This window comes from Streptopelia decaocto (genome assembly GCF_964273445.1).
Source record: "Streptopelia decaocto genome assembly, chromosome: 6".
Classification (NCBI taxonomy): Eukaryota; Metazoa; Chordata; class Aves; order Columbiformes; family Columbidae; genus Streptopelia; species Streptopelia decaocto.
Genome location: NC_138660.1, coordinates 18,645,399 through 18,673,148, shown reverse-complemented (window position 1 = coordinate 18,673,148; position 27,750 = coordinate 18,645,399). Strand labels below are relative to the sequence as shown.

The 27,750-nt window shown below is 38.9% G+C and overlaps 1 protein-coding gene across 2 annotated transcripts in view; it reads left to right on the top strand.

Annotated features, from left to right (window-relative positions):
* Window positions 1-21,890, top strand: part of ACSL3 (acyl-CoA synthetase long chain family member 3) — a 49,783-nt gene extending 27,893 nt beyond the window's left edge. The window contains exons 4-15 of one of the 2 annotated variants that reach the window (XM_082055233.1): window positions 2,491-2,600; window positions 3,854-3,992; window positions 5,941-6,091; window positions 6,691-6,814; window positions 7,081-7,152; window positions 7,658-7,797; window positions 8,448-8,620; window positions 9,291-9,365; window positions 9,964-10,155; window positions 11,394-11,508; window positions 15,433-15,590; window positions 17,831-21,890. In XM_082055233.1, the coding sequence (XP_081911359.1) occupies window positions 2,491-2,600; window positions 3,854-3,992; window positions 5,941-6,091; window positions 6,691-6,814; window positions 7,081-7,152; window positions 7,658-7,797; window positions 8,448-8,620; window positions 9,291-9,365; window positions 9,964-10,155; window positions 11,394-11,508; window positions 15,433-15,590; window positions 17,831-17,994 (1,613 nt within the window). In that variant the 3' untranslated portion in view covers window positions 17,995-21,890. Of the gene's footprint in view, window positions 1-2,490; window positions 2,601-3,853; window positions 3,993-5,940; window positions 6,092-6,690; window positions 6,815-7,080; window positions 7,153-7,657; window positions 7,798-8,447; window positions 8,621-9,290; window positions 9,366-9,963; window positions 10,156-11,393; window positions 11,509-15,040; window positions 15,365-15,432; window positions 15,591-17,830 lie in introns of those variants that run through there. The other variant, XM_082055234.1, reaches the window with a different exon arrangement.
* Window positions 21,891-27,750: the final 5,860 nt, after the last annotated feature.

The following is a 27,750-nucleotide window of genomic DNA, read 5'->3' as shown; positions in this document are numbered from 1 at the left end:
TACTTAATGTTGGAGAGAATGCCTTTTGTACTACAGAATTAAAGTGGGGAAAGTAATTTTTATGTTATGGATTACTCACACAAATAAGTGGTTTTATGATTAGAAATACTTGCCAGATCGTAAATTTTAAATTGTTTCAAGCTATCTAAGTCTTGTACTTGCAAGAGGTTGAGTGGGATTGCTAGTTCAAAAATGGAAAGTACTAACATGAAAACAGATTTTCTTCCAAAGTATCTCCTCTTCATCTGTGTGAAGAGCTCTTCACTAGTGTGGGCGGATAAAACACCTGAGTGTATAACCAAGTAATAAACAGGAAAACTTATGTTTCATTTTTTAATCATGCTTTTGTGAAGCTTGAGCAGAAGTGGTTTTGTCAGAGTTGACTTGGCCAAAGCCTTTGAAGGTTTACTTTGCCTTTTATTTGTTATGTGTGATGGAGGCTGAAATACTCAGTTTAACGCTTCGGTTACATTGAAATAAATGGCAAATGTTCTGTTTATTTCTTTAGGGTAGGGCTTTGTTCATGTATATTAGCTGGCAAATTCAGTTGTGTTGAAATTTTTTTTTTCATATTGTCAGGCTTCTAGAGCGGTATTCATAGCAGAAGTCCAGATATCAGAGACTCACGTGTACTATTGCTTGTGTACAGATCAACACGAAAGATAATCCCTTTTAGTATGCCTTCGAGAGAAAGGAGAGAAATCACCTCATCTTTCAGATTTGCCTGAAAAAGTTTTAGGTACTTATGTGGAGAAGTGAGAATTTCACGGATCAGTCTCATTGCTCAGTTGTTTTCTCTCCATGACGTCAGTACACCATCATATAAATAGTATTATATATGTCCTCCTCCTTGGCTCTAGCATAAAGCTGCAAGATGTCCTTGATGCACTTATTTGTAGAAGAGCAATTAACTGCATAAGCGGTTATTTCAGAGCCTATAGTGTGCTTTCGGGTGGTGCGTCGCCTGCGTTGTGCTGGCTGGCTCGGGGCAGCTGAGTTTCTGCGAGATGTTTGTGTAACAGGGGTCAGCGCAGTGAGTGGAGAGAGCTCGTGGGAACGGGAGAGGCACTCGGCTGGACTCTGCTCCCACCAAATTAAAGAAAACACAGTGCATGTGTGTTTGCCCTGCAACAGTTCCGAACTATAATGGACTGTTTTAACAAGGAAAAAATAAGGAGAAGTCAACTATTTACTTTTCTGTGTAAGAAAACTGCTTTTGAGTTTTTCCTTGGTATGCTGCACTGAATAACTCCCTGGATTTCAAACCTTAGAATACAACAGAGTTTGATTTTTTTTTTTTTTTTTCTCTGCAATGAACATAGTACGGTTACAGACCTAATGTACAATGGGATGTCTTGTTTTAATTATGTTGTTTAAATATTCAGCTAAAATATAGGGTGTTTCAAAAAGGTGGACCCCATTTCAATGATATAGTGATTTGAAATTGGGTCCATCTTTTTCAAACACGCTGTACAGAAGAAATTCAGATACCTGACGTGAACAAAACTTCCACCAATTTTGTAATTATTGTGATTGTGTTGATTTAGCTTACAACTTTTTTGAGAAGCCCTTGTTTAGCATTCTGCTTGGAAAACAGGCAATCATTATTTTCTGGAGAGCAGAACCTCTCTACCTTTTTGAGCTGCCTTTTTCTTTCCCAGTCTCTTCCTGTCTTTTCTCATGCAGTTCCCATAGAAATGACAGGAAATTAAATATGTTTTTTAAATTGTTAATACAAAATAATAGTGGTTTAACACTCTGCTAATGAACTGTCCTTTATTAGAAACACTGTTTCTTGTATTTGTCAATTTCCTAAATATTTTCTTTCCTTCCTGTTCTGTATTCTCATTATGTCAGTTCAGTGTCTAATGATCGTGATGATTAAACCTCTACGTTGTTTTAAATAGAAGGGAGAATATGATAGTCACAGATTTATTGCTAAGTGTGAGACTTATCTGCTGATGACACGTATTACAATGTTATAATAATTTCTTAATAGCAGTCAATTGCAAAAGCCTGGTAACGTGGCATGTGAATTCTGAGAAGTCACATAAATGAAAGCTGTTTCTTTCCTGTGTACAAGAGGTCTGTTAATCACTGTATTACACTGAGAACAGATTCCTACTTTTACAATGGTAAAAGCCATGAAGGTACTCGAGTAGATCTAGAAGGTAATTACATAGGGTAATGTGGTTCTGGTAGTTCTAATTAGACCTTGAAAATGGTCTGAAAATTGGTTGAAAAATGGTAAACACGGGCAATGTTGTTCTTTATTCCTTCTGGGAATGACTGAAAATCATGCTGTATTTAAATCCAAGCAATAAGTATTTTTTTAAAGCACAAAACTGTACCACTTTTCTAGTAGTTGATGAATATTTTTGCTGTTTTGCCTAACTTGGCATAAGTTAATCTCAGACCTTTATTGTAAACTATACTTGAAAGCATAAAATAGAGACTGACTCTTTTTTTTTAACCTGTTTTGTGTTTCAGTTGTTACTCTGTACGCTACTCTGGGAGGCGCAGCAATTGTTCATGGGCTAAATGAAACAGAGGTGACCACCATCATTACTAGTAAAGAATTGATGCAAACAAAACTGAAGGTAAGAAAACTGTTCTTTGTCTCTCTCTTTCTGGTGTATCTGTTCATTACGGTTAAAAGACCTGGTTCCATAGTAGAGAAGAATGATTTACTGGCTTTCTATAGGGCAGACACTTCTTTTGGAATAAGATTTATGTAGCTGTCTTCACGTACATAAAAAAACATAGTTAGCCTGCAGTGGGATTGTGGCTCCTCATTGACTTTGGAGAACAGGATGAGCAATTTGCACTATAGAAGAGCTGCAGTGCTGCCTGGAACAACCTTTTCAAGAAACTGTTATGGCTTCTGGATGGATTTAGTGCCCATAAATTTAACAGTTGAAGCAAACAGGAAGAGCAGAAAAACGTATAGGTTGTATATGAATAGGCAAATGTGATCATCCTCCTGATTTATTGTTGGATGTTTTCCCAGCAGAGAACGGCTCTTAAATCTAAAGATGGGTGCTTGAAGAGTTAGAGCTGTTTTGCAGTGCAGGCGAAAGCTTATTAAACATTGAGAACAGTCAAAAAACCTTTTTTGACTTACTGAGATTGAATATACAAGTGGAACAGTGGATCTGCATGAGGTTTATCGTGATGTGTTTTGGGGGAACTAGACCTTTCACATAAGGGAATTTTTTTAATTAGAAACTACGCACTGTTGCTGGATTTCGAATGAAAATTTCCCAAACCTTTTGTATACAATGCGCATTTATTTCAGCTTGCAGTAACAGAATGAATGTATTCTAATAGAGATGATAATAATCTCTTCTTCCACTCGAACACTGATAATTGTTTTAGAACTCAGTTTTGTTTGAAGAGCTTACTTTGTGCTTAACTAATAATTTCCTGTATTTTTGCTAGCTGTTGCTTATTTTAAATAGTGTAGTAACCAAGGAGCAACATGAGACTTAATGTTAGCCCAGTGTCACCAGGACTTTTTTTCTCAGTGTTCTGAGACTGGAAAGTCAATTATCTCTACAAGTCTTTGCAGTCTTATTTGTGAAGTTTTCTTGAAATAAGACCCAGATCAGTAAATGGTTGGAAAAGCTTTTGGACTTCAAGTGGAAAGTTCAATTAGTCGAGCAAATCTAAATGTGGAAAGTTTCAAGCTTTGCAGCTGTTTGAGCTAGACAGGTTTATCCCCGGATATTTTAAATTCTCAGATATTTTAAGTAAAATCTTTTTAAAATGTGTACAGTAGGTAGATGGTGTTGTTTTTTTTCCTTCTTATTGGCACAATTCTGCATTTCTGAACACATGTTCATTTCCACAGGCGATTGTTTCTCAGGTGCCGCTGCTGCGACACATCATTACGGTGGATGGCAAACCAACAACGTGGTCGGAGTTTCCCAAGGGCGTCATTGTTCACACGATGGCTTCAGTGCAGGCCATGGGCGCCAAGGCAGACACTGGTAGGTTGTCTCTTCTTTTTCTTTGGATCACCTCACTTGTTGTCTTATGTTGACCCTGTTGAGTAAACCTTGGGAAATTGCAGGTCTCAAAAAATTACACAGTGATTAACCTTTTATCATCTGCTTTTTCTTTAACTAAAAGCTGTGGGGTTGTTTGGTCTGGTTGTGATTGAATTTTAGGATGTGGTTTTTGGTTTGTTTTTCAACAGAGTAAAATGCTTTTATGAAAAGCTCTTCTCCACAACAAGTGCCACATGTTGAAGAACAATTTTTAGGATAAGCATTTAGGCCAGGATAGAAACTTAGAAACCATTCTTATGATCAGACATATTAAAACCAGGTTATTTAGAGCACACAGAGGAAATTACTGTGCATTTTATAGCAAAAGACATCCCTAATTCACTGCCATTAATTTGTTTTAAATTGAAAAATTAAAATGTACATTGGCAATTTAAATCTGATAAAACTTGGTCACTTCTTTGCATTTCTGGAAGTGTCAATTTACTGTGTAAATTTCTTGAATTCTGTTTCCGATCTATGTAACAATTTTCAAATTAGAATTCAGAATTTCAGAAGGTGTTGTAACTATTATAATAACAAATTTTTATTCTTTGCTTTGAAGAGCTGCTGAATCTGATATCTTAAGATTTCATTATGTTCAGTAGTTGCTTTCTTCTTATTTATGTTTTCAGAATCTTTTTACTGAAGGCACATGAATGTTGGATTGAATTTTGTTTTAGGAGTAGGTTGAGTGGTTAATCGTGCTGCTGTTGATGTTCAGGGGAATGGCAGGTTTGCTCCCAACATCGTGACCTCTCAGTTTCTTTAAAAGGCAGTTTTCCCTTTTTGATGTACCAGTTCTATGTACTAGTAAAACTGTTTCAGACAACACCAGGAGAAAAAATGATGGCTATAATTCATTAGCTCCTTGAGATTTTTTAATCTGTGTGCTATGTAAAAAGATGTCTAATCCTTCGGTCTTTTGAATATCACATACCATACACTATAATAAAGGAATATTATATTTGAGTTAAACATTAATAAATCATTGAATACTCCAATGAACTATTTATGGTCAAGATGTTCAATGAATATTTTAAGTACATGAGCTGCTGCTTCTGTTTTCCTCTGTGTTGTTCATCGTGCAGGGTGGACAGGATTCAGTGAGTGCGAAATTATTAAATATACTTTCACTCTTCTCATTCAGTGTGTATGTTCTGCCACATGTATGATGCATTATGCAGTTTTTCCTCTGAAAAAAGCACAATTGTTTTTATATTTTCCTGCTCTCAGTGTAAGCATTTAAGAGCCACTTGAATCGTATTAAATCTATTGAACTTCCTTTAAATATTTGTAGAAAGTGGAGCCCATGTTGGCTGAGCAGTGCCTCGCCGCAGGTGTTGCAGGTGAGGCAGCGTGTTGTTCCCCTGCTGGGGAACGCGTGAGAAAGTCCCTTTGCAAAGGGGATGGACCCTGTGGCAGCGTGGAACCAGCACGGCAGACCTGCCCAGGGATCGCAGAAACATACAGTCATTTTGGTTGGAAAAGACCTTTAAGAGCATCGAGTCCAGCCGTTAACCTAACACTGCCAAGTCTACCTCTAAACCATGTCCCCAAGAACATATGGAGCTCAGTGGCATTTTGGAGAAGCCAAATCTCTGCCTGTTTTTGTCTCCTCTGCAGGAATATGGGAAACATAACAGCAACGTGTTGTCATGATAGTCTAGGACAACCACTCAAAGTATTGCTCAGCTAATACAAAGAGGTTCCTATTCTTCGTGAAGGCACTTAAACTGAACCACCATCTTTTTAACTGAAAGCAAAATGTAGTAGCAATAGTCATATAGTTATATTGGAATGACTGCTGAAATATGTTAGTATATCACATCTCCCAGTCTGGGAAGCTCTCCACACATTATACATTCTCTTTTTTTAACACAAATTACAGGACACAAACAGCAGTCCAGGCCTGTGCCCTCGGATATTGCGGTGATCATGTACACAAGTGGATCCACAGGAGTTCCCAAAGGAGTTATGATCTCCCATTGCAACATAATTGCTGGGATAACTGGAATGGCTGAGAGGATTCCAAAAGTGGGGTACGTACCAACGGATATTTACCGGCAAAAGTCAGGTAGCTGCATATAATTTTCGATTAACTACTATGTAAAACATTAACAGTTTTAGATTGTTCTGTCTGTGGCACATCATACTATGCACTGATGTCTGAGCATCTTCCTGTGCTGCATTAAATGATAGGATCACTTCATGTGCTGTTTGTTCTCTTATCTTCTCTATATGGGCAAGACCAGGGCACACAAGCCTGTGGGTCACCTTGCACTAGGAGGGTTGAAAGCTTCCCTAAGCAGTACTGCCTTTGGTTACTGTTAAATTCTGTGGTTTCTTTGTTTGGTGCAGTTTTTTTAATCTTGTCCATAGCGTTGCCTTCACAACCATAACACACGGTTAGTTGTCTTGGGATGAGTAAACATCACACTTTGTTCATGCCTTAAACCTACAGTGTGCAGTATGCAACTTTCGAAACAAAACCCATATTATTTGAAACACATTCTCAAGCTCAAAGGCGTTTTTCCACTTTTTCTAGATCTACAGTATGCTCTGTGTAAGTTTAGTTTAGTGACTCATCTGAGGACTCTAATGGTACAGCATAAACCTATATTTTAAAAATTCTTTACAGGGAAAAAGATGTCTATATTGGCTATTTGCCTCTCGCCCATGTTCTGGAGCTGAGTGCTGAACTGGTGTGTCTGTCTCATGGGTGCCGCATTGGTTACTCTTCGCCTCAGACATTGGCTGACCAGGTATGTTGTAGATGTAAGCCCTTATGGTTAAAAAAATATACATATATAATTACTTACAGCAGGTCTTTGTAATATTTCTTAAAAAATAGAACATTTTTTTCTATAATTCATGAAACAGTGTATTGGTGGTTATGATTGGTACTCTGAACTAGTTTTAATTGTTAACATATAACTTAAAATGATGGTTTGAGAGATGTCCTATGTCATTTGTTTCTCGTATGAAAAATCTTGAATATGTCTGCTAGTAAGCTTGTTCTTCTCTTTAGTCCTCTAAAATAAAGAAAGGAAGCAAAGGTGATGTTACTACACTTAAGCCAACCCTAATGGCAGCTGTCCCGGTGAGTAACTGAAGAATAAATAATTTTAAAAGATATTTTTAAAATATTCATAATTCAGTTTTTTTAACAACAAAATTAATGCAGTCATAATGTAAATAAAAAAAGGACCTTTGTTAAGGGAGCTTAGAATTTTTTTTTTTTGGTATTTATTTGTATGTTGGAGATAAACATTAATTGTATGAATGTCAACATTTTTCGAAGTTTTAACAGCTGTGGGGATTAGATTGCCATTTCAGTTAGTCATCTGTTGTTCATCATAGTAAATGAATGGACTGAGATAGTTGGCAACAGGCAGCTTGGGGTTACCTGGTGCTCCTGCTCAGGTGTGTTTGCCTTCCTCCTGGTCTGTGGACACCTTGCTGTCTCTTAGCAGTGAAGAGGAGGCAGCCTGGAACAGGCTGGCACCTGAAACACACTAGAATTTCTAAATCATGTTTCCTTTTTGTTGTACTGAATTTAGGATTTGTGTTTCTTTGAGTTAAAGTTAATCTTTTTATGTAACTAGGAAATTATGGATCGGATCTACAAAAACGTCATGAATAAAGTGAATGAAATGACTAGTTTCCAGCGGAATCTGTTTATCTTGGCCTATAACTACAAAATGGAACAGATTTCCAAAGGTTATACTACCCCGCTCTGTGATAGGTAATTTTATTTTTAAGGGTGCAAAAAAATGCTTTGCAAAGTCTTGCCGTATGAATAGTATCTGATTTTTCCTGTGCTTTTCTTTGTTTTAATGTTGACATTTTGAATGAGTCTGCAATTAAGTGTAAATTGAAACAACAAATGTGTGATGGTTTTAAATATTTATTAATATAATTTGGGTGTTATTTAACTTGAAACTGAGAGGAGTTTTTTATCGGTTACATTATTTCATCAAGACTTTAATAACATATCTATACTCTTTTTGGGTAAGATGGGACGTCTATTCCTGTAGGTATTCCTGTTTTTACAGAAGTGAATCAGACTATCTAAAGTTAGAAGGAACCCATAAGGATCGATTCCAACTTCAGTGAGATTAAAGGATAATATAGTTGCAAAATGTATTTAAATTATTTTGGGAAGAAAATCACAGGACTTTATGTTCTTAAAACATTTAACCCATCTTCAAATTAGAATTTGGAAACAAGCTTAGAAATCTGTGCCTGTGTTTTTGAAAACTTCAATGTGCTACGTCAAAATTTTCATTGCCATAGAAGTTTAGATGGTGGAAACTTTCAGTTCAGATACAAAATTAGGTACTGTCTTGTTTTGTTTTTAAGCAACAGATACATACTCTTATCTTTGCACTTTAGCCTTATTTTCCGGAAAGTACGAATGCTGCTAGGTGGGAAGCTTCGCGTCCTGCTTTGCGGAGGAGCTCCGCTCTCGGCAGCGACCCAGCGGTTCATGAACATTTGTTTCTGCTGCCCCGTGGGTCAGGGGTATGGGCTGACGGAATCGGCTGGAGCCGGCACCATCATGGAAGGTGCGTGAGCGGGGTCATCTGTGCCAGTCTGTGCACCTGCCCTGTGCCACCAAGCGTAACTGGGGCATCCTGGGGACTACTTGTAATCGTAAATGTGTAAAACAGTAGGACTGCTCATTTTGACACACTGTGCTAAAGCTGGTGACCTACATATAAAATGAATGTTCTCATTTGTGATAGAGAAACCTGTAATAGTGGGTATGGGATCTTGGCATTATTGCACTTGCCAGTTGAACTGAATAAATTATTTCTAATTTTGGTGAGTATACTGGAACACTAGGAATATTAAAAATGGAATGTAAGAGCCTGCACCTGATTTTAGTTTAGTTGTAATGGGACTTAATGATTTCCGTTGCCTTTTAAGTCCTAAAATTTCACTCGCACCCGGTGGTGACAGAAACAGAGCTGCTATTTTCTGGCAGTGGTGTGATTTACCTGGGAATTGTATGAGGACTATCTAATGTTCATGGCTAGGTTATGCTGACTTGTAGAATGTGTATTATGTTTGTTGGTGATCCACAAACTTCTGTGATGTGTGGGGTTTTTTTGTGGAAATTCGGTTTTATGAATTAAAGTTCAGAAACAAATAGTTAATTTTCACTAAATAAGGAGCATGACAACTTCTTTTTTTTTTTTTTTTTTCTGAAAAATGCTCTTTTTTAAACTCTAGCTTGTGACTACAGTACAGGGAGAGTGGGAGCACCTTTAGTCTGTTGTGAAATCAAGTTACTGAACTGGGAAGAAGGTGAGTTTGCAAGAAAGGTTCTATATGTTTGTCTGAGAGGTGCTGGATTCAGAAGACTTCAGCTGAAGTGCATGCATGATACCTTCTGTTGCCATTAGGAAATAATTTTAAAAGTAGTCATCATAATATATGTACTTAGGTGAATTCCTTTCAATATAGGCTTTTATGTGTTGTAGAGTAGAAACACATGATACTTAAAGGTGTTTTGGGCTAATGTGAAACCTCATAGTTTTTTTAAATTTCCTAAAATATGAGATGAAATTTATATTTTTAAAAAATTATTTATTTATTTATTTATTTATTAACTCAAGCCTATATGAAACTGAAGTGTGTTAGTCCTGGCAGAAAGATTGCATGGAGGTGGCATTTGCTCTCTGTATGTGTGTGAATTTCTCTGTTTGTAAATGCATGTTAAATAGCTGTTCATATAGGGAAAAGAATTGGAACCACCTCTTCTCTTACTGAACTATTCAGGAAAGTGGTAACTTTGGCTAAGGACTCACTAAAGTGTTTCGTTCTATATTTAAATATTGAAACTAGGAGTTCTTGCGTTAGAATATTTTAATTCTTGTTAACGTAATAAAAACCATACTTTTAGGTGGATACTACAACACTGATAAACCATATCCTAGAGGTGAGATTCTCATTGGAGGGCCAAACGTGACTGTGGGCTACTACAAAAATGAAGCACGGACCAAAAAAGATTTCACTGTTGATGAGAATGGTCAGAGGTGGCTCCATACTGGAGACATTGGAGAGTTTCATCAAGACGGATGTCTAAAAATTATTGGTGAGTTAATAAATCAAGGGATAAGTATATGTTTTTCAGGGTTTCTAGATACTGTAGTTAACAAAAAAAAAACCCTGTATATCTTGGTATGCAATCCAAACCCCTGCCTTAAGTCCAAGGTACGTTCTGATGTGTTGGTGTAAACTTGATGGTGTGTTTTAAAAGCTGACTTTTCAAACAGTTGGCTTCCTTTTAAAACAGTCTTAACATTGACTCTGCTCTGTTAGTGAGACTGAGTAGTAATTAAAGAGTTAAATATTGGCTACTGGAGTTAGACAAGCTGCCTTGGATTTTATAATTTTGGAAGTGTGGAATTTGGTTCAGTGAAAGGGCTCTTTTGGTAATACGTGCTCAGGAATTAAATAAGCCTTTTTTTAATCTGGCCATTCTTTTGTAAGAAGAATGTTCCTTTATCATAAAAGAGCTAGGGGAAAAGTATACTAAGGTAAAGGTGTTATACATAAGCCTGTGATAGGCTCGTAATTCTTTGACCCTGTAGGCACAAAAATTGGTGACCTGTAAGCTACCAGGTGTCTTTCTTGAAGTCAGTGGGTGATTCAGGGTGCTCTTTAATCCTGAAAACTAAGCTTATTTGGTTTAACATATGAGAAGAATCTTGGGTCCCCTCACAGCTGCCTTGCGATGGTCGGACGGGTCAGGCAGCCCCCGAACCCCCTGCCTGGCTGCACCGAGTCACATGAAGGTGTGTGGCACAGGAGAGGTGCTGCCGGCTGCCATCGCAGCTGCCTTTGGGCTGCGTACAGTGACATCAAGTGCTTTGGGCTTAGTTTTTGTTTCTTATTGTTGTGTTTCAAATAGCAGTTGGACAGTTGCTCTTTGAATATGGATTTAGCCTGGGACTAAATAACAAAATGTCACCAAATGGTGCAACTCCTGCCTTAAGCATCTGCACCAGACAGCACAATATGTGTGCTTCTAGCTAAAGACTGACTTTGCATAATCCTGGTTGTCTTCTGTTCATGTGACAGTGCCGTCATATAGGAAATGCTGTTCTAAAGGCAGAAAATGCGTGGAATTGAAATGTCCCTCACTTTTATGTGAGGGACAAATCGATAAAATGTGAAGTCTGGAAACTGATATCAAATGTTCCTGGTACATTCATCAAACATGAATCAGCTTACCTTTGGCATTTGTACATACATTTCGGAAAAGTATAGAATCACTGTCTAAAGTTTTGTGTTCTGTAATTAACATGTAATTCCTTTTTTCCTCAATAGATCGTAAAAAAGATCTGGTAAAACTCCAGGCAGGAGAATATGTTTCTCTTGGCAAAGTAGAAGCAGCTCTAAAGACTCTTCCACTGGTAGATAATATTTGTGTGTATGCAAGCAGGTAAGAGGCAGCCGTTTCTTTGTTATTGCTCTATTCTTTGTCTGTCTTACTGGAGCCATAAGCAAGAGTTTTGCAACTCAATATCTGGAATTTTTTAAACCAGTTGAAAAAGGATTTTTCTTACAATACAAAGGAATAACTTTCTTTAGCAAAACTAAACCATCTGAAATGTATGTTTTTATTTTTCCATTCCCATTTTTTTCATCACTTGTTGGAAAATGCCAAGAATGAGGCTCTTTCAGTCCCTTTTTCCTGATCTAAAAAGCAGCTAAGCTCTGAGTGCATTCATAACAGACGTCACTCAAGCACTTTACAGATTATTACCTGTAGAAGCCCTAGGACACCTTGTCCTTGCTATATTTAGCTGTGATCTGTTCTTCAGAGGAAGTACTGTTGTACTTCAGAGGAAGGTGGGGGGAAAAAACCCACCAACAGCCCAGAAGCTGGCTCTGCACACTGAAAATACTTTTCTTTAGCCCCTGCAGTACACCAGCAGAAGCCTTGAAGCTTGAGAGAAAATATTCTGTAACTACAATGCAAACACACAATTAGAGAGGACATTTGATTATCATTTATTATTTGCTTTCTACACATACTGATGAATTAGACATATAAAGGCTCAAACACTTCTTAAGTTTCTATTTGTAGAATTTCCTACCTGTGTGTAATGTATACATGTATAAATATAGTTCAGGTGGTCTTTCTTTCCCATTGTCATTTTGATGTTTGGAAAGTCATTCTGAACGATCAGAAATATTCTGATTTCCAGTATGGCTAAAACAGCCCCACTTGATAGCTTTATTTGAAAGAGGCCAGGACAAGCATACCAGAGAATTGCTCAGTGGTAATAAATAGAAAATAACTTTTGGTTTGTTCACCTGGTTCTCTGTGGTATTTTTTTTGTGTAAACTAATGGTAGTCATCCTGTAACTTCAATTTTGACAGTTTTGGATCAATATGCTAATGTGCATTGGGCATGCCACTGCTGAGAAAACTTCCATTATATTAACTTTATTTGTGGCTCTTGACCCATTGGGTGCATCTTGTCTTTGCTTTGACTGCCTGAGGTGATGTGCCTGTTCTGAGTACCGTCTGTAGAGAAGAAGGTTCCTACAGATGGTCATTTCTGCTGTTCCAGGACTAAAGTTCACTATTGGAATTGTACTATTAAATTTTGTGTTAATTTTGCCAGGTCAATATAACATTGCATGTGTCAGGTACTTGACTCTGGTAGTCTGTGTCTTGTCTGTTACTTAAAAACTGGAAAACCTATGAGCGATTTTTAAACGTAGTATGCAAACAGAATCCAAGTACATTCCAGATTGGTTTTTCTACTGCTGTATTTCTTCTCAATACTTTCGTGTGTGTAATTTGGCATAAGTAGCTGTGTAACACGGATTCTCTGAATGATTGTCCGTACGCACATTTCATTGTGGGTACAGACTCACTTCAGCAGTGTGAGCTCGGAGACTTTTTGTTAGCAGTGCCTACAGCCTCTCTTATATCCTGTCTCTCCTTATACTTTGGGTGATCTTCTATGCAAGAGGAGTCCTTCGTTTGTAGCTGTTGTCTTTCTCACATACAAAAGGACAAGGAGGGCAGACTTTTACAAAAAATCTGTCATTTAACATTATATCTTGGGGTGCAAAGCTCCTCTGAACATGGTGATATGGAATCAAAAGTGTTTGCATGATATTGCAGCCTCAAAAGCTACTTTAATTGACTCCTTCAGACAAAATACTCTGTGAGATAAGGAATAAAATGTTTGCTGAAAGGGATCATGATCAGAGCTCCTTCAGAGGGGACTCCTACTGCCTTATCAGCACTTCACCCATCCAGGATGTATTCACTGGGTCTCAAACATCTTGTCAGGGAAATGAGTAGTTCAGTTACCTGAAAAATGAGCAAACATGGCAAAAAACCCAAGGGAGTTCTCAGCAGGAAGCTCAAGGGGAGCTGATAAGGACCAGACTTCACAGAATAAAGATGGTGTTGTCGACATGTGGTGCCACTGTATATGTCTTGCCATAGGTCTGAGGGCCGTACTCAGGTAGAATCTCAAGCACAGCAAGGGAATGGGGATGCCTAGTGTAGGAGAGACATTTAGTGTGGAGGAGATGACTAAGGAGGTCCTAAGGACAAAATTCTGCAAGTGTCTTAATTCACGCTGTTGTTATGACCTCCAAGACTGAAGAACCTAGTAGCAAATTCCAAAGATCTGCAGAAGGAACAGTAGTGGAAGGTGTGAAGTAGCTGCTCCAGAGAGAAGAGGTAGTCATCAGGATACTTCTCAAGATGAACAGTGCTTTAGCATTTGAACTGCAACAAGTGAAGATGTAACTTAGTGATATAGAATGAAAAGCTACACATTCCAGGAGCTGTGAGCTCCAAGGTGCTCTTTCTAGGAAGAAGCACAGTAGGATGAACCCGTTTGTCCAGAGGAAGTATGCTTCTACTCAAGAGGCGAAACTTTAGATGAACCAAAAGTTTGAGGCTTACCCAGCCAACTGGTTACTTCTGTGTGCTGTTTATCCCTGGAGATACTATTGCTGGATGTGACCTTAAGCATATCAAAAGACTACAGGAGACAGGGATCAAAGTGCCAGAGTTGTTTCTGTTGTGAATGCCTTCATGCATAATACACATCACAGAGTAGATCCTAGACAAAGTTCCAAGGGTTCAGTACAGAGTACAGCATGAGTGAGTGGGCCGGAAGAAATCTGAGAGAGGCACAGACAGAAGGTGAGATGCCAGCAGTAAGTGATACTGAGGCTAATCTGAAGTCTTTCTGTAAGTACGTACTTACTAAGAGAGAAATGAGAGCAGTTTTGGGTCAGCTAAAAGGCAGAGCTTGTCGGCAGGTGGTGCCACGGAAGCCCGTTTGTAATGGACTTTTGCAAAGTCTTCACAGCTGCTGTCAGATGCCCATTATATTCATACCAGTAGCAAAGGAGAAAATTGCAATGTACAGGAACTGAAAGGATATGGAGAGTTAGTATTTTAAAATTATATTGGAACCATTAAAGGATAAGCTGAAGTAATCTCCATATGGGGTTAAGGGTCTGCATTTTGCATTAATGATCTGTCTGGTGAAGGAGAGAGTTGAAAAGATTTAATAAATCTGTAAGTGGTTAAAGTGGGACAGGACTAAAGGTACAGTAAAGGACAGGATTAGAATTCAGAGCAAGCTTGACTAGATGGAGATGTGCTTGAAAACAGCAGTCAGTTTAAAGAGAGGAAATGTAAATTATACTTACACCTAAATAAACCCCAGAAATACAGGATGAGGACCACAAGCTGGAAGCAGTTCTTCAGTGTTTTCCAAAGACATTGCGATCACAGCTTCCTGTGTTCTAGGCGTATCAGGAGCAGACAAAGATTGCCAACAGTAGAGTGAGTGAATGGACTTGAAAGAGAAAGAGAAGTCACTTCCCTTACAGAAGCAGGCGTTCTTTGAGATGTGTTGTGCATATGCTCATTCCACAACCTGCTCTCCAACCCCTCTTCACTGCAGTCCTCTACTCCTCTACAGTAACTGGATTCTGCAGTTGAGAGGAAACTGAGGTAGGGAAGCCGCACACCAGTCTTCATACCGGGATGCAAAACATGAGGAGAGGCAGGGCGCAGTGACATCGTGTGGGTGCTGCTTCCCAAAGCTTTGAGCATGAGGCACAGTGGAATATGCATATGGACAGCACACCTTGAAGCAATCCAGTTGCTGTAAGGTAAGTAGCTTCTCTTTCCACTTATTTTTAATCAAGCAGGGGTAATTTGCATACTATTTCAGAAAGATTATCAGGTGAACAAAAGCCAACCATTAAGAGCCATATCTCTGTATGAAGTGCAAACCCTCAACTTTAAATGTTATTTTTGAAGACTTGTTAACTTTACAAAATTCATACTAAAGTACCTTATGCTTCTCAGTTTCCATTCTTATGTCATTGGATTTGTTGTGCCAAATCAAAAGGAGCTCGTAGAACTAGCTCGAAAGAAAGGATTTAAAGGAACCTGGGAAGAGATCTGCAACAGTCCTGAGATGGAAAAAGAGGTACTGAAGGTGCTGGCCGAGGCTGCTATGGCAGGTGAGTACCTGGGTAGATAGCATGGACCTTGCAGACTGTCATGTCTGAAACAGATGAGTGTAGGCCCTCAAAAGATTTCCTTGAGTGTGTATGTTTCATAGAACATATATGAAGTGAAATTTTCATACACAAAAATGCAACAATGGAACATATGTTGGGTCAATCCTTGTTCATGTAACTTTGTGGTTTTTTTTTTTAAACTATGGCCAATAGCTGAGGAAAGAATATAAAAACATGGCAGACTTCAGCCCAGTTCAATTCCCAAATATGTGTGTGTGCGTATATCTGATGCTCTTTAACATGTCCTGTAGTATCCTTGTGGCCCTAGCTGTTGGTCCAAAAGAATGTGGGTCGTATATAGATCCATCTTGTATGTTGGGACAGTCTCGCACGCTACTACATACCTGTGCATAGTTGAAATAAGCCCATGGTGACAGGGGCTTCCCTACCTTCCAGTGACTTCATCTGAGGGTTTTCCTAAACTGCAGGCAGTGTCTTTGTAGTTTGTAATTTTCAGTATTTTTTTTTTCCATTAACTCTTCTAGTCGCATTTTAAAGTTACGTAAATATTCTGTATCAGTATCCATGCTATCTAGTGGTGGAGTTGCAGAGCTCAGTGATGTTTACCTGAAGAAATGCCTCATGTTTGTTTTAATGCTGCCATCTGCTTGTTCAGTTTGCTTCTGCCCAGCTCTTCTATGGAAGAGGTGGTGAACAGTCACAATGGCAGTTGTGATTTTGTTCAGTGTCTATTATACTCCACCCTCAGCTGTATCTTCTTCATGCTAATTGGTCATAGTCTATTTAGTGATTCTGGTGCAGAATTGAACAGTTACACAGGGATAGTTTGTTCTGTCTTAATAATTTCTGCCTTATTTTTGCTTTTGACCATTACTAAGCACTGAACTTTTTTCAGAAAGCTGTTGGCTATGACCACAAAATGCTTTTCAAATGGTCATTATGGATATTTTGTTTTTCGTATACATTCTCATTTACACTTCTCTGCAATGGACACTTTCTGCTGTTTGCAGTTGCTCAGTATCATGATGTCCTTCCACACCTCTTTGCAATTTGTCCTCATCTTCTCTACCCCAAATAACTTTATGCTTCCAAGAATCTTTGTCTTTTCTCTGTATTATTTGTGGATATATTAAGCTCTATGATTGGTATGTTTGCAGACATCTGTTACAGGAGCATGCTCGTACTCTGAGTGCAGTCTCAATCCTGCAGCAGATGGTTTTTCCGTGCCCCACGTCTCCAGGCCATTTCTCTTTGCTGCCTGGAGCACACGGGCAGAGTCACTCTAAGGAGCTGCTGTGATGGAGAGCATGGACAAAGTCACTTGCCTTTTCTTTTTTGTGCAGCGCTAACTATTCTAAAGAGAATTAAACGTGTTGTTAAAATTGATGAAATAGAACATTTGATTTAATCCTGAGGCATTTTTGTACATTTTGATGTTATTTTGTATTTGATTTTGCTTTTCACTTTGGCATCGTAGGCTTTACTTTTATAGTACTATTACAACTTCTAGTGCTAAATTGCAAAAAAACCTCCAAACCCAGTGATTTAGCGCCAAGGGGAGTGAAAGGTGCAGAAAAGTCTAAAAATGGCGTGTTGCACAGGATAATGATAATTTTTTAAATTTTTTAATTTAATCCAAAAATATATATATTTTTTAATATTGCCCATCTGTTGGCTACTTTTTCAAGTTACTTGTTTTTCTTATGTCTGAAACCATAGCAGAAGCTTTTGCAAGTGATAGTGTTTTGTGCTAAAGGTATAAAATGCAGAGCACTGTTCTGTTTCAGTAAGGGGAACAGCCACCATGTGAAGTTCGTTTCCTTGAACAACTTAGGACAATCAGGAAAAAAAAATAAAAAACCCATGTTTTTTTTCAAGCTTAAGTAGTATGGTTTTTAAGTCAGTACTTCCAGAACATGAGTACCATAGGAATGATACAATGATGTGTATTTTGAGGTTGTCACTTCCATGCACTGATACCCAAACAGCCAGGGTTTATTTCAGTATTTCTATGGAAACTGCAGTTACCAGTGGATCCTGTCACTCCACTTGTGACCACATGGGTTTTCAAAGCCCCGTGGTTAATGGGGGATTTAAGGAGCAATTTTTCATTTATGTCATGTGCTTTTCTGTGTGACAATATGGTTCCTTCTTTTGTGCCTAACTGTAGAAAAAATGGTTACATATGCATTTTATATTAAAAATGTTTCTTTTTGCAGCTAATCTGGAGAAGTTTGAAATACCAGTAAAAATTCGTTTGAGCCCAGATCCTTGGACCCCTGAGACTGGTCTAGTGACAGATGCGTTCAAACTGAAACGCAAAGAGCTTACAGCATACTATCAAACGGACATTGATCGAATGTATGGAAAAAATGGAAAATAATTTTTTTTTGTTTTTTTCTGCACCACTTTGCTACAATGAGTTTGGATCAAATAGGAAATACTTGAATTGCCTGTCTCAACACTTGGGATCAAGACACAAAACCACCGTTCCTCATTTGCAGCTTAAGCTGTTATTTCTGATAACATCACCATGACGACTGGCAAGTTTAGTAAAATGTTACGACAGCAAACTTGTGTCTGTCTCCTTTTTTCCAGTTTTCTCTGCTACCTTGTCAGTCTGTGGATTTTCCTGAGTCTTTTTGGGAAACCATGATTCTGAAGCCTCAAGTTTTTAAACATTTATAAATCCTGTATAATGTTTTATTTGTATCTTTAAAATTTGGATGTATATAGAGAGAACTCGGCTATATAAGAAATGGTTATACTGGGGGCCTTTTTTTACCTAATTATTTAAAGACAAGAAGGTATTGATGTTGTGACATTATGTACATTGAAAATGCTTGTAGCAAGATCATTGTTGAACAAAGGACCGAGTTATTTGCTGCTGTGCTGTTTTTCTGTGTAAATCTGAGGGAGATGTTTGACATTCCAGCTTGTCTAACACACCTTCAATATGTGCCTAATGGTTGTTTTTATTTCTACCTGAAAATGAAAAGATGGTCAATGGCACGGCTCTGCAGAAAGGCAGGTACTCTTGCAGGTGTTAGTTAAAGCTTGTTTAATAGATGCTATTAACACAGCAGAAGTTAAACCTTAGAATAATCTCTCGAATACAGAAACTCCTTTTTTAAATGGCTTGTGATCATTCCAACCAGTAGTTGGGTTGTGTAAAGCTAATAAGAACTCTCAGCATTAATTTCACTTAACACTTTGTAGGTTGGACCAGCATCCTTTTAGTAGAGGGACTGTAGTGACTTTTGTCTTTTCTCACTGGTTTTGGATGTTACGCTGGGTTTGCTCTTTCATTGCTTGTGGAAGTCTGGCAAGACCCCTGTTCTGCCCCAGCTGCAACCCAAATCTTACTGGGGGATTTTTAAAGTCATAATGACAGTTATGTTCTCAGCTCACACAGTGCCTAGCTGCCCTTTGTGCCATTAAAAATCTCCCTTTAATTCTGCATTTTTTGTTTTCAAAACAGATATTTGAAGTATTTTTCAGCCAGAGCTATTTATGTTGCTTGGTTTGTTACACCCAGTTCTCACTTAGGGAGGGAGTCTCATTTCTGTTTTACTATAGATAAATGAATATTGTTTGAAGTGAGAGTGATTAGATTTGTTTCAGATGTCAATTTTATTTTCAGTATATTTCTGTAAAGAATATTTTAACCAGAGTTACTTGAGAATGTGAAAGGCATATATCAGCCAACTTTGTGATGAAGCAAATATTAAAATGGCTTTAATTTGGAGGTTATTCTCTCCTGCGTACCATTTACTTGTATTAAAAATCAAGGTCTCGATGGTTACTTAGTGCCCTGCTTTGGCACACAGCAATTCTGGGTGGCAGCAGCTTTGTCTGGGGGAATTTGGGGAGTTCCTGCTGTCAGCATTTGTGACATGGGAGTTCTAGAAGATGTTTGATATACAACTTCTCATTTAAAAAATTCTGAAATATTATTGTTATATTGTTATAATATTATTATAATTTCAATAGTATTGAAATTAATGTTACATTTAAAATCTGTTGATTATAGAAAGCAGTTTCATAGAAGTCAGAAGTTACCAGGTAGGTTCCCTGTGCTTTAGTTTTGATGAAGCACAGAGAGGGTTTGTGCTGTATCGTATGTTACGTTGCCATCTCCCGCTATTCATGGATGTCCCCTGCTGCTGCCTATGAGAAACTGTTACCATATGCTGAATTTTGGTGTCACTAGTCAAATGGAAATGCAAACAACAAAAAGAAATCAGAACCACGTTTATGAGATTAATGCCTTCATATATCTAGATGATAAATTAATGCCACCTGGCAAATACAGATAAAGCTGATGTTGGAAAATGACTAAAGAACCCAAATGTGGAAATTGCCAAGTCTGTAGAGAAGTGTCACGCCATATATTAGACATGACTAATTACATAAATATGTATCTGCGCTCCATCAACAGGTTCTTAAATAGTTTGTACTCAGCACAGGATGCACATTGATCAAATATTTTTTTGTGATTTTTAGTGAAAATGAATAAACTGCTGAAGTACTATGTATATCACTTGGTGCATTGTGCAGCAGATTTAAGAAAATCTGCTTTTGGTTAATTCAGAAGAAATCTGAAGTTAGGATTTTATTCTGCTAAAGGTTTAAATCTACTTTGGGATGAATTGCGTAAATGGAACTTTGTAAATCGTTTAGAAATAGTAGTTTAAATTTTTCTTCGAATCCAGTCACAAGATTGGGTTGCAGTCTAACTGTGCATTTGATTTTACAGTTCAGTTTTTATATGTTTAAAATGGGTGTTGATATATATAGTTCCTCCGTCTTTAGACATCAGATTCATTGTGGACATTTATTTCTTCAATGGAATGCAGAAGTAAAGCAGTTCATTAACTTTAGCCTCAGCGTTGAACATAGAAAGACTTCTAAAATATTTGTATGGGGTTAAAATATTTGCAATGAGTATATTTTTTTTTCTTTTGACTTACAACAAAATACAGACTTTAATACCATTTCTGAGCGCTTCCGTGTCCCGTTGAGGCTGCAAAAAAGGCAACTTTGGGGGAGTTTGGTGAAACCCTGTGTAGATGCATCACATACCAGCCAGGACTTTACCTGGTCATTCTCCCTGGGTTTTTTCAATGTCTTCCTATGCCCAGTGTAACAAGAGGAACTGAAGTACCTGCTGGAGTGTGTTGCGTGTGTCCCAGAGGCTGTGCACAGCTGTGAATTAGCAAAAGTGCATGGTTGGAAGTAACAGTCTCTGTCACGTGGGGAATTTTGTAATGGCAAGAGCTGTGACCTTTAAACGGTCTTTGAACAAGGGGTGTATACTTCACCTGAGAGGCCCCAAAATCTGGGGGGATTTTTAACAAAGCTCTTGTAAATATAAACTTCCCAGGAATCTGAATAATTGGAAATTGTTAACTATGTATTCTGTTCTGAAAATTTACATATTTCATTATACAAAATGACTGACCAAGAAATTCCAAGGATGCCCTGAATCTCCTTTAAATTCCTGCAGTTATTTAAAAATATCTCAGGACTTTAGGCTAAATTCCATCTAGATGTCATAAGTGTTCTTTGCAAAGAGTAGTGTTTCAGGAGTAGGTTAGGAAATTAAAAAATGACATGTCAGAAAAGACCTTGCAGGTTTACCAGTGCTGCTGCTGCTGCAGTTCACACGCAGGCAGGACCACCCCTCAGTGGGAAGCTCGATCTGTGCAGTAAAATACTTCGCTGAAATGAAGGCAAGAAACAAGGTGCAACTGAAGCTGAGAACACAAAGCATGCTACATCCTACAGGTTTTTATAGACAAGATGGAGAGAAGGGTATGGAATCGTATGTTAAAAACACCCTGTAAAGCTTGCAGATTTGTGCAGAAATTGCTATAGGACGCAAGACTCTTTTGCGATAGCCTTGATCCTGCTAAAATTCACAAGCTTTTATTCCATACTAAAACTACATTTAGGTGATGCAATGCAGCATTTTGATTTTTTTATTAATGTGACATTAACTACTTTGGACTTGCTATAAAACTGTGTACATCTGTTCCTTTACTGTAAGAACAACCTTCAACTTGCATACACCTTGGACCAGGCTGAAATGTAAATTGAATGACCAGTTGTATATTATTGTAATTGGTTATTTAATGTAAACTCATTTTCAATGTGATCTTGGTTGTTACGATGAACTGCCTGAACATTGTATATCCTAATTGAGTTATGTTGTATGAATTATTTATTTGTAATTGGATATCATGTTTCAAAAATAAAATTAATTTCACAAATCAGGCCCCATACATCTGGGTTTTTTTAAGCGGCATTTCGTTTTTACCAGTCTGAGCTTAGATAATGTATGGCTCTAAGTTGGTGAATTTAAATCACATTAGTTGAGTATGTGGCTGCTTAAGGGCAGTGGGTTAGGATAGTTCAGAATGTTTCATTACCATGGAACCTGCCTGGTGGTGGCTGTGTCCCCTCGTTGTGCTCCCTGCCCCGCATTGCTGGGAACCTTTTGCACCAGGCTCCATTGCTGCACCCCTTGCGTTGGGTATTTTGAAGTTTTCTATGTTAATAGCCATGTGCTTGTGCTTTGCAAGTAGTGAATATTCTGGTTGACTACTCAGCCACTTGTGCTACACAGATACTGCTGGTGTATTTTTCTGGATGTTAATATGTTGGTAGTGAGTTTTTCTATCTACACCTTTAATCAGCCGTGTGTGCCAGGCTTGCTGATTCAGAGTAGAAATGATACCTGCTGGTCTGGTGGGAATTTAGCCAGCTTGTGCCTTTTGAAATTATAATTTCAAGTCATATCAAATATTCAAAATAAATGCGCCAGTTTCAAGATGAACGCAGGAATGCTGGTTACCAGGTTAGCCTGGTTTCTGTTACAGGAGAGTTTCCGTCCTGCTTTGTCTGTTTTATTTGCGTATGATCTGCCACTTACCCTTTTCTAAGAGCACCAGCTATGGTAATGCCTTATGGAAAGCTCTATGCTTCTGACTTTGTTTTTTAATTGTACAGGTCTACAAGGACTTAAATTTCTTGTTTAATTTTCTTTAATTTTGTGGGCTGAAGGGTCAGATCCCAAAGAGATGTTAGATGCTTGCAATTGGACTTCTTAAGAGATCTTAAGCACTTATATTTAAAGGTTTTGATGACAAGTTCACAAACTGTTGCTGGTAACTATCCAGCCTGGAGGCATCTCAACAGGTGCCTCCTTTTTAATTTTGTCATTATTTCCAGGTAACTGAGAACATCTCAACAGGTGCCTCCTCTTCTGCTGTTTTTTGGGTCTTCAGTTACAGCTTCCCCAGATGCCTGGGGTCGTAGTGCTGGCTAAATGTCAAGCCTTCTTGCTGCATAGCTGATCTTTTACTTTTGTCCTTTTAATCAGCCATGAGAAGGCTCCAGCTTCCTCCTGATTTTCTCTTATATTCAAAGTAATAGTTTATTTTCTTTCCTTCAAGAATGCTGTTTTTTTAAGACTGAAAACTTTTAATTTCTAATTTATTTAAGCTAATATCATGCACTTTATTTATTATTTCCCCCTCCTCTCTTAGACATCCACAGCTGCTAAAATGCCTTTAGGGGGTTCTTTAATACAACAGAGAAGTAAACTATTATAGTAGGTAATTTATTATAGCAACTAATTTCAGAAAGTATAAACATGTAAGCATTTTAGGAGCCTTAGTTTTCAGATATACTATGTTAAGGAAGTCATTAGAGAGGCATGGGATCCAATAACAGATACAGTAGGATTACAAATAAAAATATTTAAGTATTGAGATGCTATTATTCTACACCAGAAAAATGTAGGGGAGACAGCAGGGAAAGGGAGTACCCAAATAGTTGGAGTGATTTGTAAAAAAAATCTATAAAATTTTCTCTTAAGAATCATGTTTTTGAAAAATCTTTTATTTATCTATGTACACCTTCTTTTTGGCAGTAGAGTTTAACTCACACAGGCACAGCTGTACCTGTGCTGAGGTGCATCCCAGGGTACCAGTTCAGCTCTTGCAGGTGAGAGCAGATGAAAGGTGAATGGTGTGGAAAACTACTGCTTTTCTGCCCTTGAAACCATACAAATAAAGTGGATATGTCTGCACTCGGCAAGCTGGGGGAGCAGAGGATAAACAGGCCTTTGTGCTGGGGGAGCCAGTGGTAGAAATACTTCTTGTTTGGGATGAAAGGGTTGAGTAGTTCTCACCTGCCTTCCGAGGTGCCAGTGAAAATGGGGAAATTTAGACTGAACGTTCCCAGGGGAGCGAGGTTGTGCAGATGGGTGACTGCAGCTGCACTCCTGTGCCAGAGCTGCTCTCCGTGCACATCTGTCTGGGTGGGATCCAGCTGTGGGGGCTGGAGGGACAGCAGGAGCAGGTCACTCACATTTCAGAGAGAATTTGTAAATGTTTGCTGAAGCTACTACATATTGAAAAGAGTCACCTGTAACTTTCAGCAAGTAGCTATCTAAAATTTGTTTTCTCTGTAAGTGAAATGCTTTGTATTAGTGGCGGGTGTGTTTTTTGGTTTTTTTTTGTTTGTTTGTTTGGTTTTTTTGTTTTTTTTTTTTTTTGTTTTTTTTTGTTTTTTTGTGTTTTTTTTGTTTTTGTTTTTTGTTTTTTTTTAATTTTGTAATTATATCCAGGTAATTGAGAAAAAACTGTAACATAAGTGGTTTAAATGGAAAAAAAATGGCTTTCCATTGATATGCAATCACTGTAACTGTGTTTGGCAACAGGGCTGGTGGGTCATGTCCTTTAATCCCTCTGAAATGTCAAGGTCTTCCTCCAGATCCATATGTTTTCATAGAGTTTCTGCTGCTTCAGGCTCCTAGAGAGGGTGAAAGAGAGTAGTAGTATTTTGAAATATGAAAATTTTAATAGCAAAAGAGAGTATTGTATCAAATTCCCATAAAACTTACTGTATCCCAACCTGGTAAAAAGTCCTGGATGCTTAGCTAGTTAATGCAGACTTTGATTTAGAGATTTACCTTCATGACACTGATCAGATGTGGTTCAGTTTTTTTCTAAATAAGATCTGTGTCTGGGATCTTGCTGCAAACACTATTTTTGATATCATTCCTAGGACCATGTGAATTGGTGGTTGGTTTTAAGTGTATAATTTATAAAATTTAAGAATGACTTGGAAAGCATAGTTGTGACTTTTTGATGCAGTTGGAAGGTAGGTTGTGAATGCTTAATAAGCTGTAAGGAAACTAATTGCTAGAACTCATTAAGAATTGTATGTATCATCAGTTTGCTTCTCTGGATCTCACCCATGTTTGCTGGGTATTAATTGCCAGGTGTCTTGGAAAAGAAACGGGTTTTGCTTAATTTTGTTGCAATCACGACTTGGTCTGTTCCAGCTAAAGTAGCGTAACAAAATTATCAGGAAAATTGGGAATGCCAACAAGCAATCTGGCCTTTTCAGCATTGCGGCCTCTTTCCTCCCCTTCTTGCCAAAGTTGCTTAAGTGCCACATAACAATGGTGGAAAATAATAAATGATAAATGTGTGGTTTAGTGCGACTGCTGGGATATTTGCACGTGCAGAGCCCGTGTTTGGGGTGTCCCTGCCTGGCGCACACCAGACTGGAGCTTCTGGGGATGCTGGTGTTGAGGGGCAGGTTGGGTCCTGCCCACACACCGAGGGTTGTCGTGAGCAAAATATGCTAGTGCTTCTTGCCCACACCTATTGTTGGAAGTCTTGATAAACTTGACAAATACTTCTTTAAAAACATCTCCTGTGTCGTTACTCCTCGATGTGTGCAGTGGTGGATTCTGTGGTGTTTTGCAGAGGTGGCAGGTGATGCTGATGAGGTGTGCTTCCCCAGGGCTGCCTGCCTTTGGGTCCTGAATCCAAGGAGCCACTGTGGGCTCTGGGTAGCCTGGCTTCAGTTTGCTCAAATTTAGTTGTCCTTCCAATGGCAACTGCAGAACAGTTTCTGTGCCCTCATATGCTTGCCAGTACCTGGGATCTGCTTGTTCCAGGAATGAATTTATTTTCTGCTTTTGTAGCTTTAGCTGTTTGGATGGGTTTTTAGGGCCCAGGCCAATCTGGGATAAGTGAAAACTGCACTCCAACAATCTCAGGCATTCAGATTAAAATTATTTCCGTCTGTCTGTCTCTGTTTATTTACTTTTTCAAGAAAGCTCCAGTAGTACTTAAAAGAGCTTTATAGTGCTAGAAATTTCTAGCCCACTGTGATTTGCAGATTCCTCTGCTGACTCAGTGGAGCAAAGCCTTAGAAATCCTATTTGAGACCACAGGCTGACACGGTTTGATAGTGAAGTTAGGAAGCCAGGGTGGACTGCAGCAAAAGACTTTGTGTTAACAAAGTAGACAGAACTTTTTTCAATGCTTTTTTCTAAGTATAGCAAAACGTCAGTTCTTTCCCCCTCTTCATCTGCTGTGCTGTTTTATTCTGGAGCTGATAACCTCAAGCTATCTCTGGGAGTTTTTTGACCAGGCATCACTTCTGGAGGTGACTGTAGATATGGGATCCATGGGCTGGAGCAGCCCAGCTCCTCTGCAAGGGCAAAGGCTGCTTGTCTTAGTCATGGGGTCCACAACCCCCCCGTGATGCTGGAGAGAGCAGCAAAGAAGTGTCATGGAGCCCCTCGTCAGTGCAGCTCCTCTGGGCATGAATAATCCTGTAGCACTGGAAAGAATCAATAACTCAGTACATCTGAGGCTGGGCTAATCAACTTGATTTTTTTTTTTTTTTTTTAATTTCCTAGGCTAATAAACTGAGGTGTTAGTAGTTTCAAAGCAAAAATCTCTACTGATCTATGTGATGATCTTAAATGGGAGCTTATGACTATCTTAGGGCACAATCTGAGTGTGTTCATACCCTGAAACTGCAGTGTAAGAAAATGTGGCTGACAATAGCCATGAAGGAGGGCAATAGATATTTACACTGTTTAATTATAATGTAAGTAATATTTTAAATGTTGCTGGGGGGGAGGCAAGTAATTTTCACACTGCTTTGGCAAAGCTTTGTTGTGATTTCAGCCTCACTGTGAGAGCAGAGGTGTGCGTGTGATGGGCAGCAGGACGCACTGGTGTCCCTGTGACAGGGCTGGTGGCCTTGGGGAGCTGCTGTGGTGCTAGAGCAGTGGTGACAGGCTTCTCCTCGCTCACACGCACAGCACCACACTCACTGTCTCCTGCTTTGTTTGCTCTGGTTTGTTTTACTCTAAGGACAGTGTTTGTCCTACTCTCACCTTGCAGTGCGGCTGGGTCTGGGGCTGTCCTGGGGAGCGAGGTGGACATGGGACAGAGCGGGATCCGTGCACTGTCCCCAGCCCACGCCACAGCTGTGCTGCAGGTCCTGGCAGGAGCTCTGCCATGTCCCACTCACCTCCAGAGCCCCACTGCAGAGTGCAGCCATGACTGCCTTCAGTGCTGAGCTGTTCAAACAATATTTGCGTTTCCTCTGGGTAAGATCTAATCTAAAGTTATTTTGGGGTAGGATATTTGCAAATTAGGTATTTATTTATTAATATGTCGACACACACACTGTTTAGGGCCCTAAACAACTTTCTCTGTGTTTTCAAGGTTGAGGCGGGCTTATGCATATGTAAAGAAGAATAAGTTGTCTTTGTATTCAAATTTAGCTTAAAATGCCCGTAAGCAAAATACTCCAATAGTTGCAAGTTGCCCGTGAGACAGAGCCCTGAGGACCTGGCGATCATGTCTGGAGCACCACGGGGAGACCTGGGTGAGGAGCACAGCCAGCACTGCTGCTGCTGGGAGGCCCAGGCTTTGACAAGCGCTTGTTTGCCTGGGGCAGAGGAAAACACTCGTGTTAGCCACACCGAGTGTGGAGGGAACGGGCTAGTGGGGTTGTATAAACTGGGATGTGGGAGTTATTTTTAACCAGCGAGGCCTGAGAGTGCAGGAGAATCCATGTGGGAGGATGAATCATAACTGCGATGGGGAAGGGTTGGCAAGGCTCAGGGCTCGTGAGCTGATGGTCCCCAGGCATGAAAAACACTCCCAAGTGCCTAACCCCTTCAAACCAGCCATCTTCCCGCAATCCCAGCAACGGTGCTCTTGGGAGTGGAGGAATGCATCTAAATACTAAATGTACATCAACATCCAAAATAAATAAAATATCTTGACAAGTTCTGGATGATTCCAAG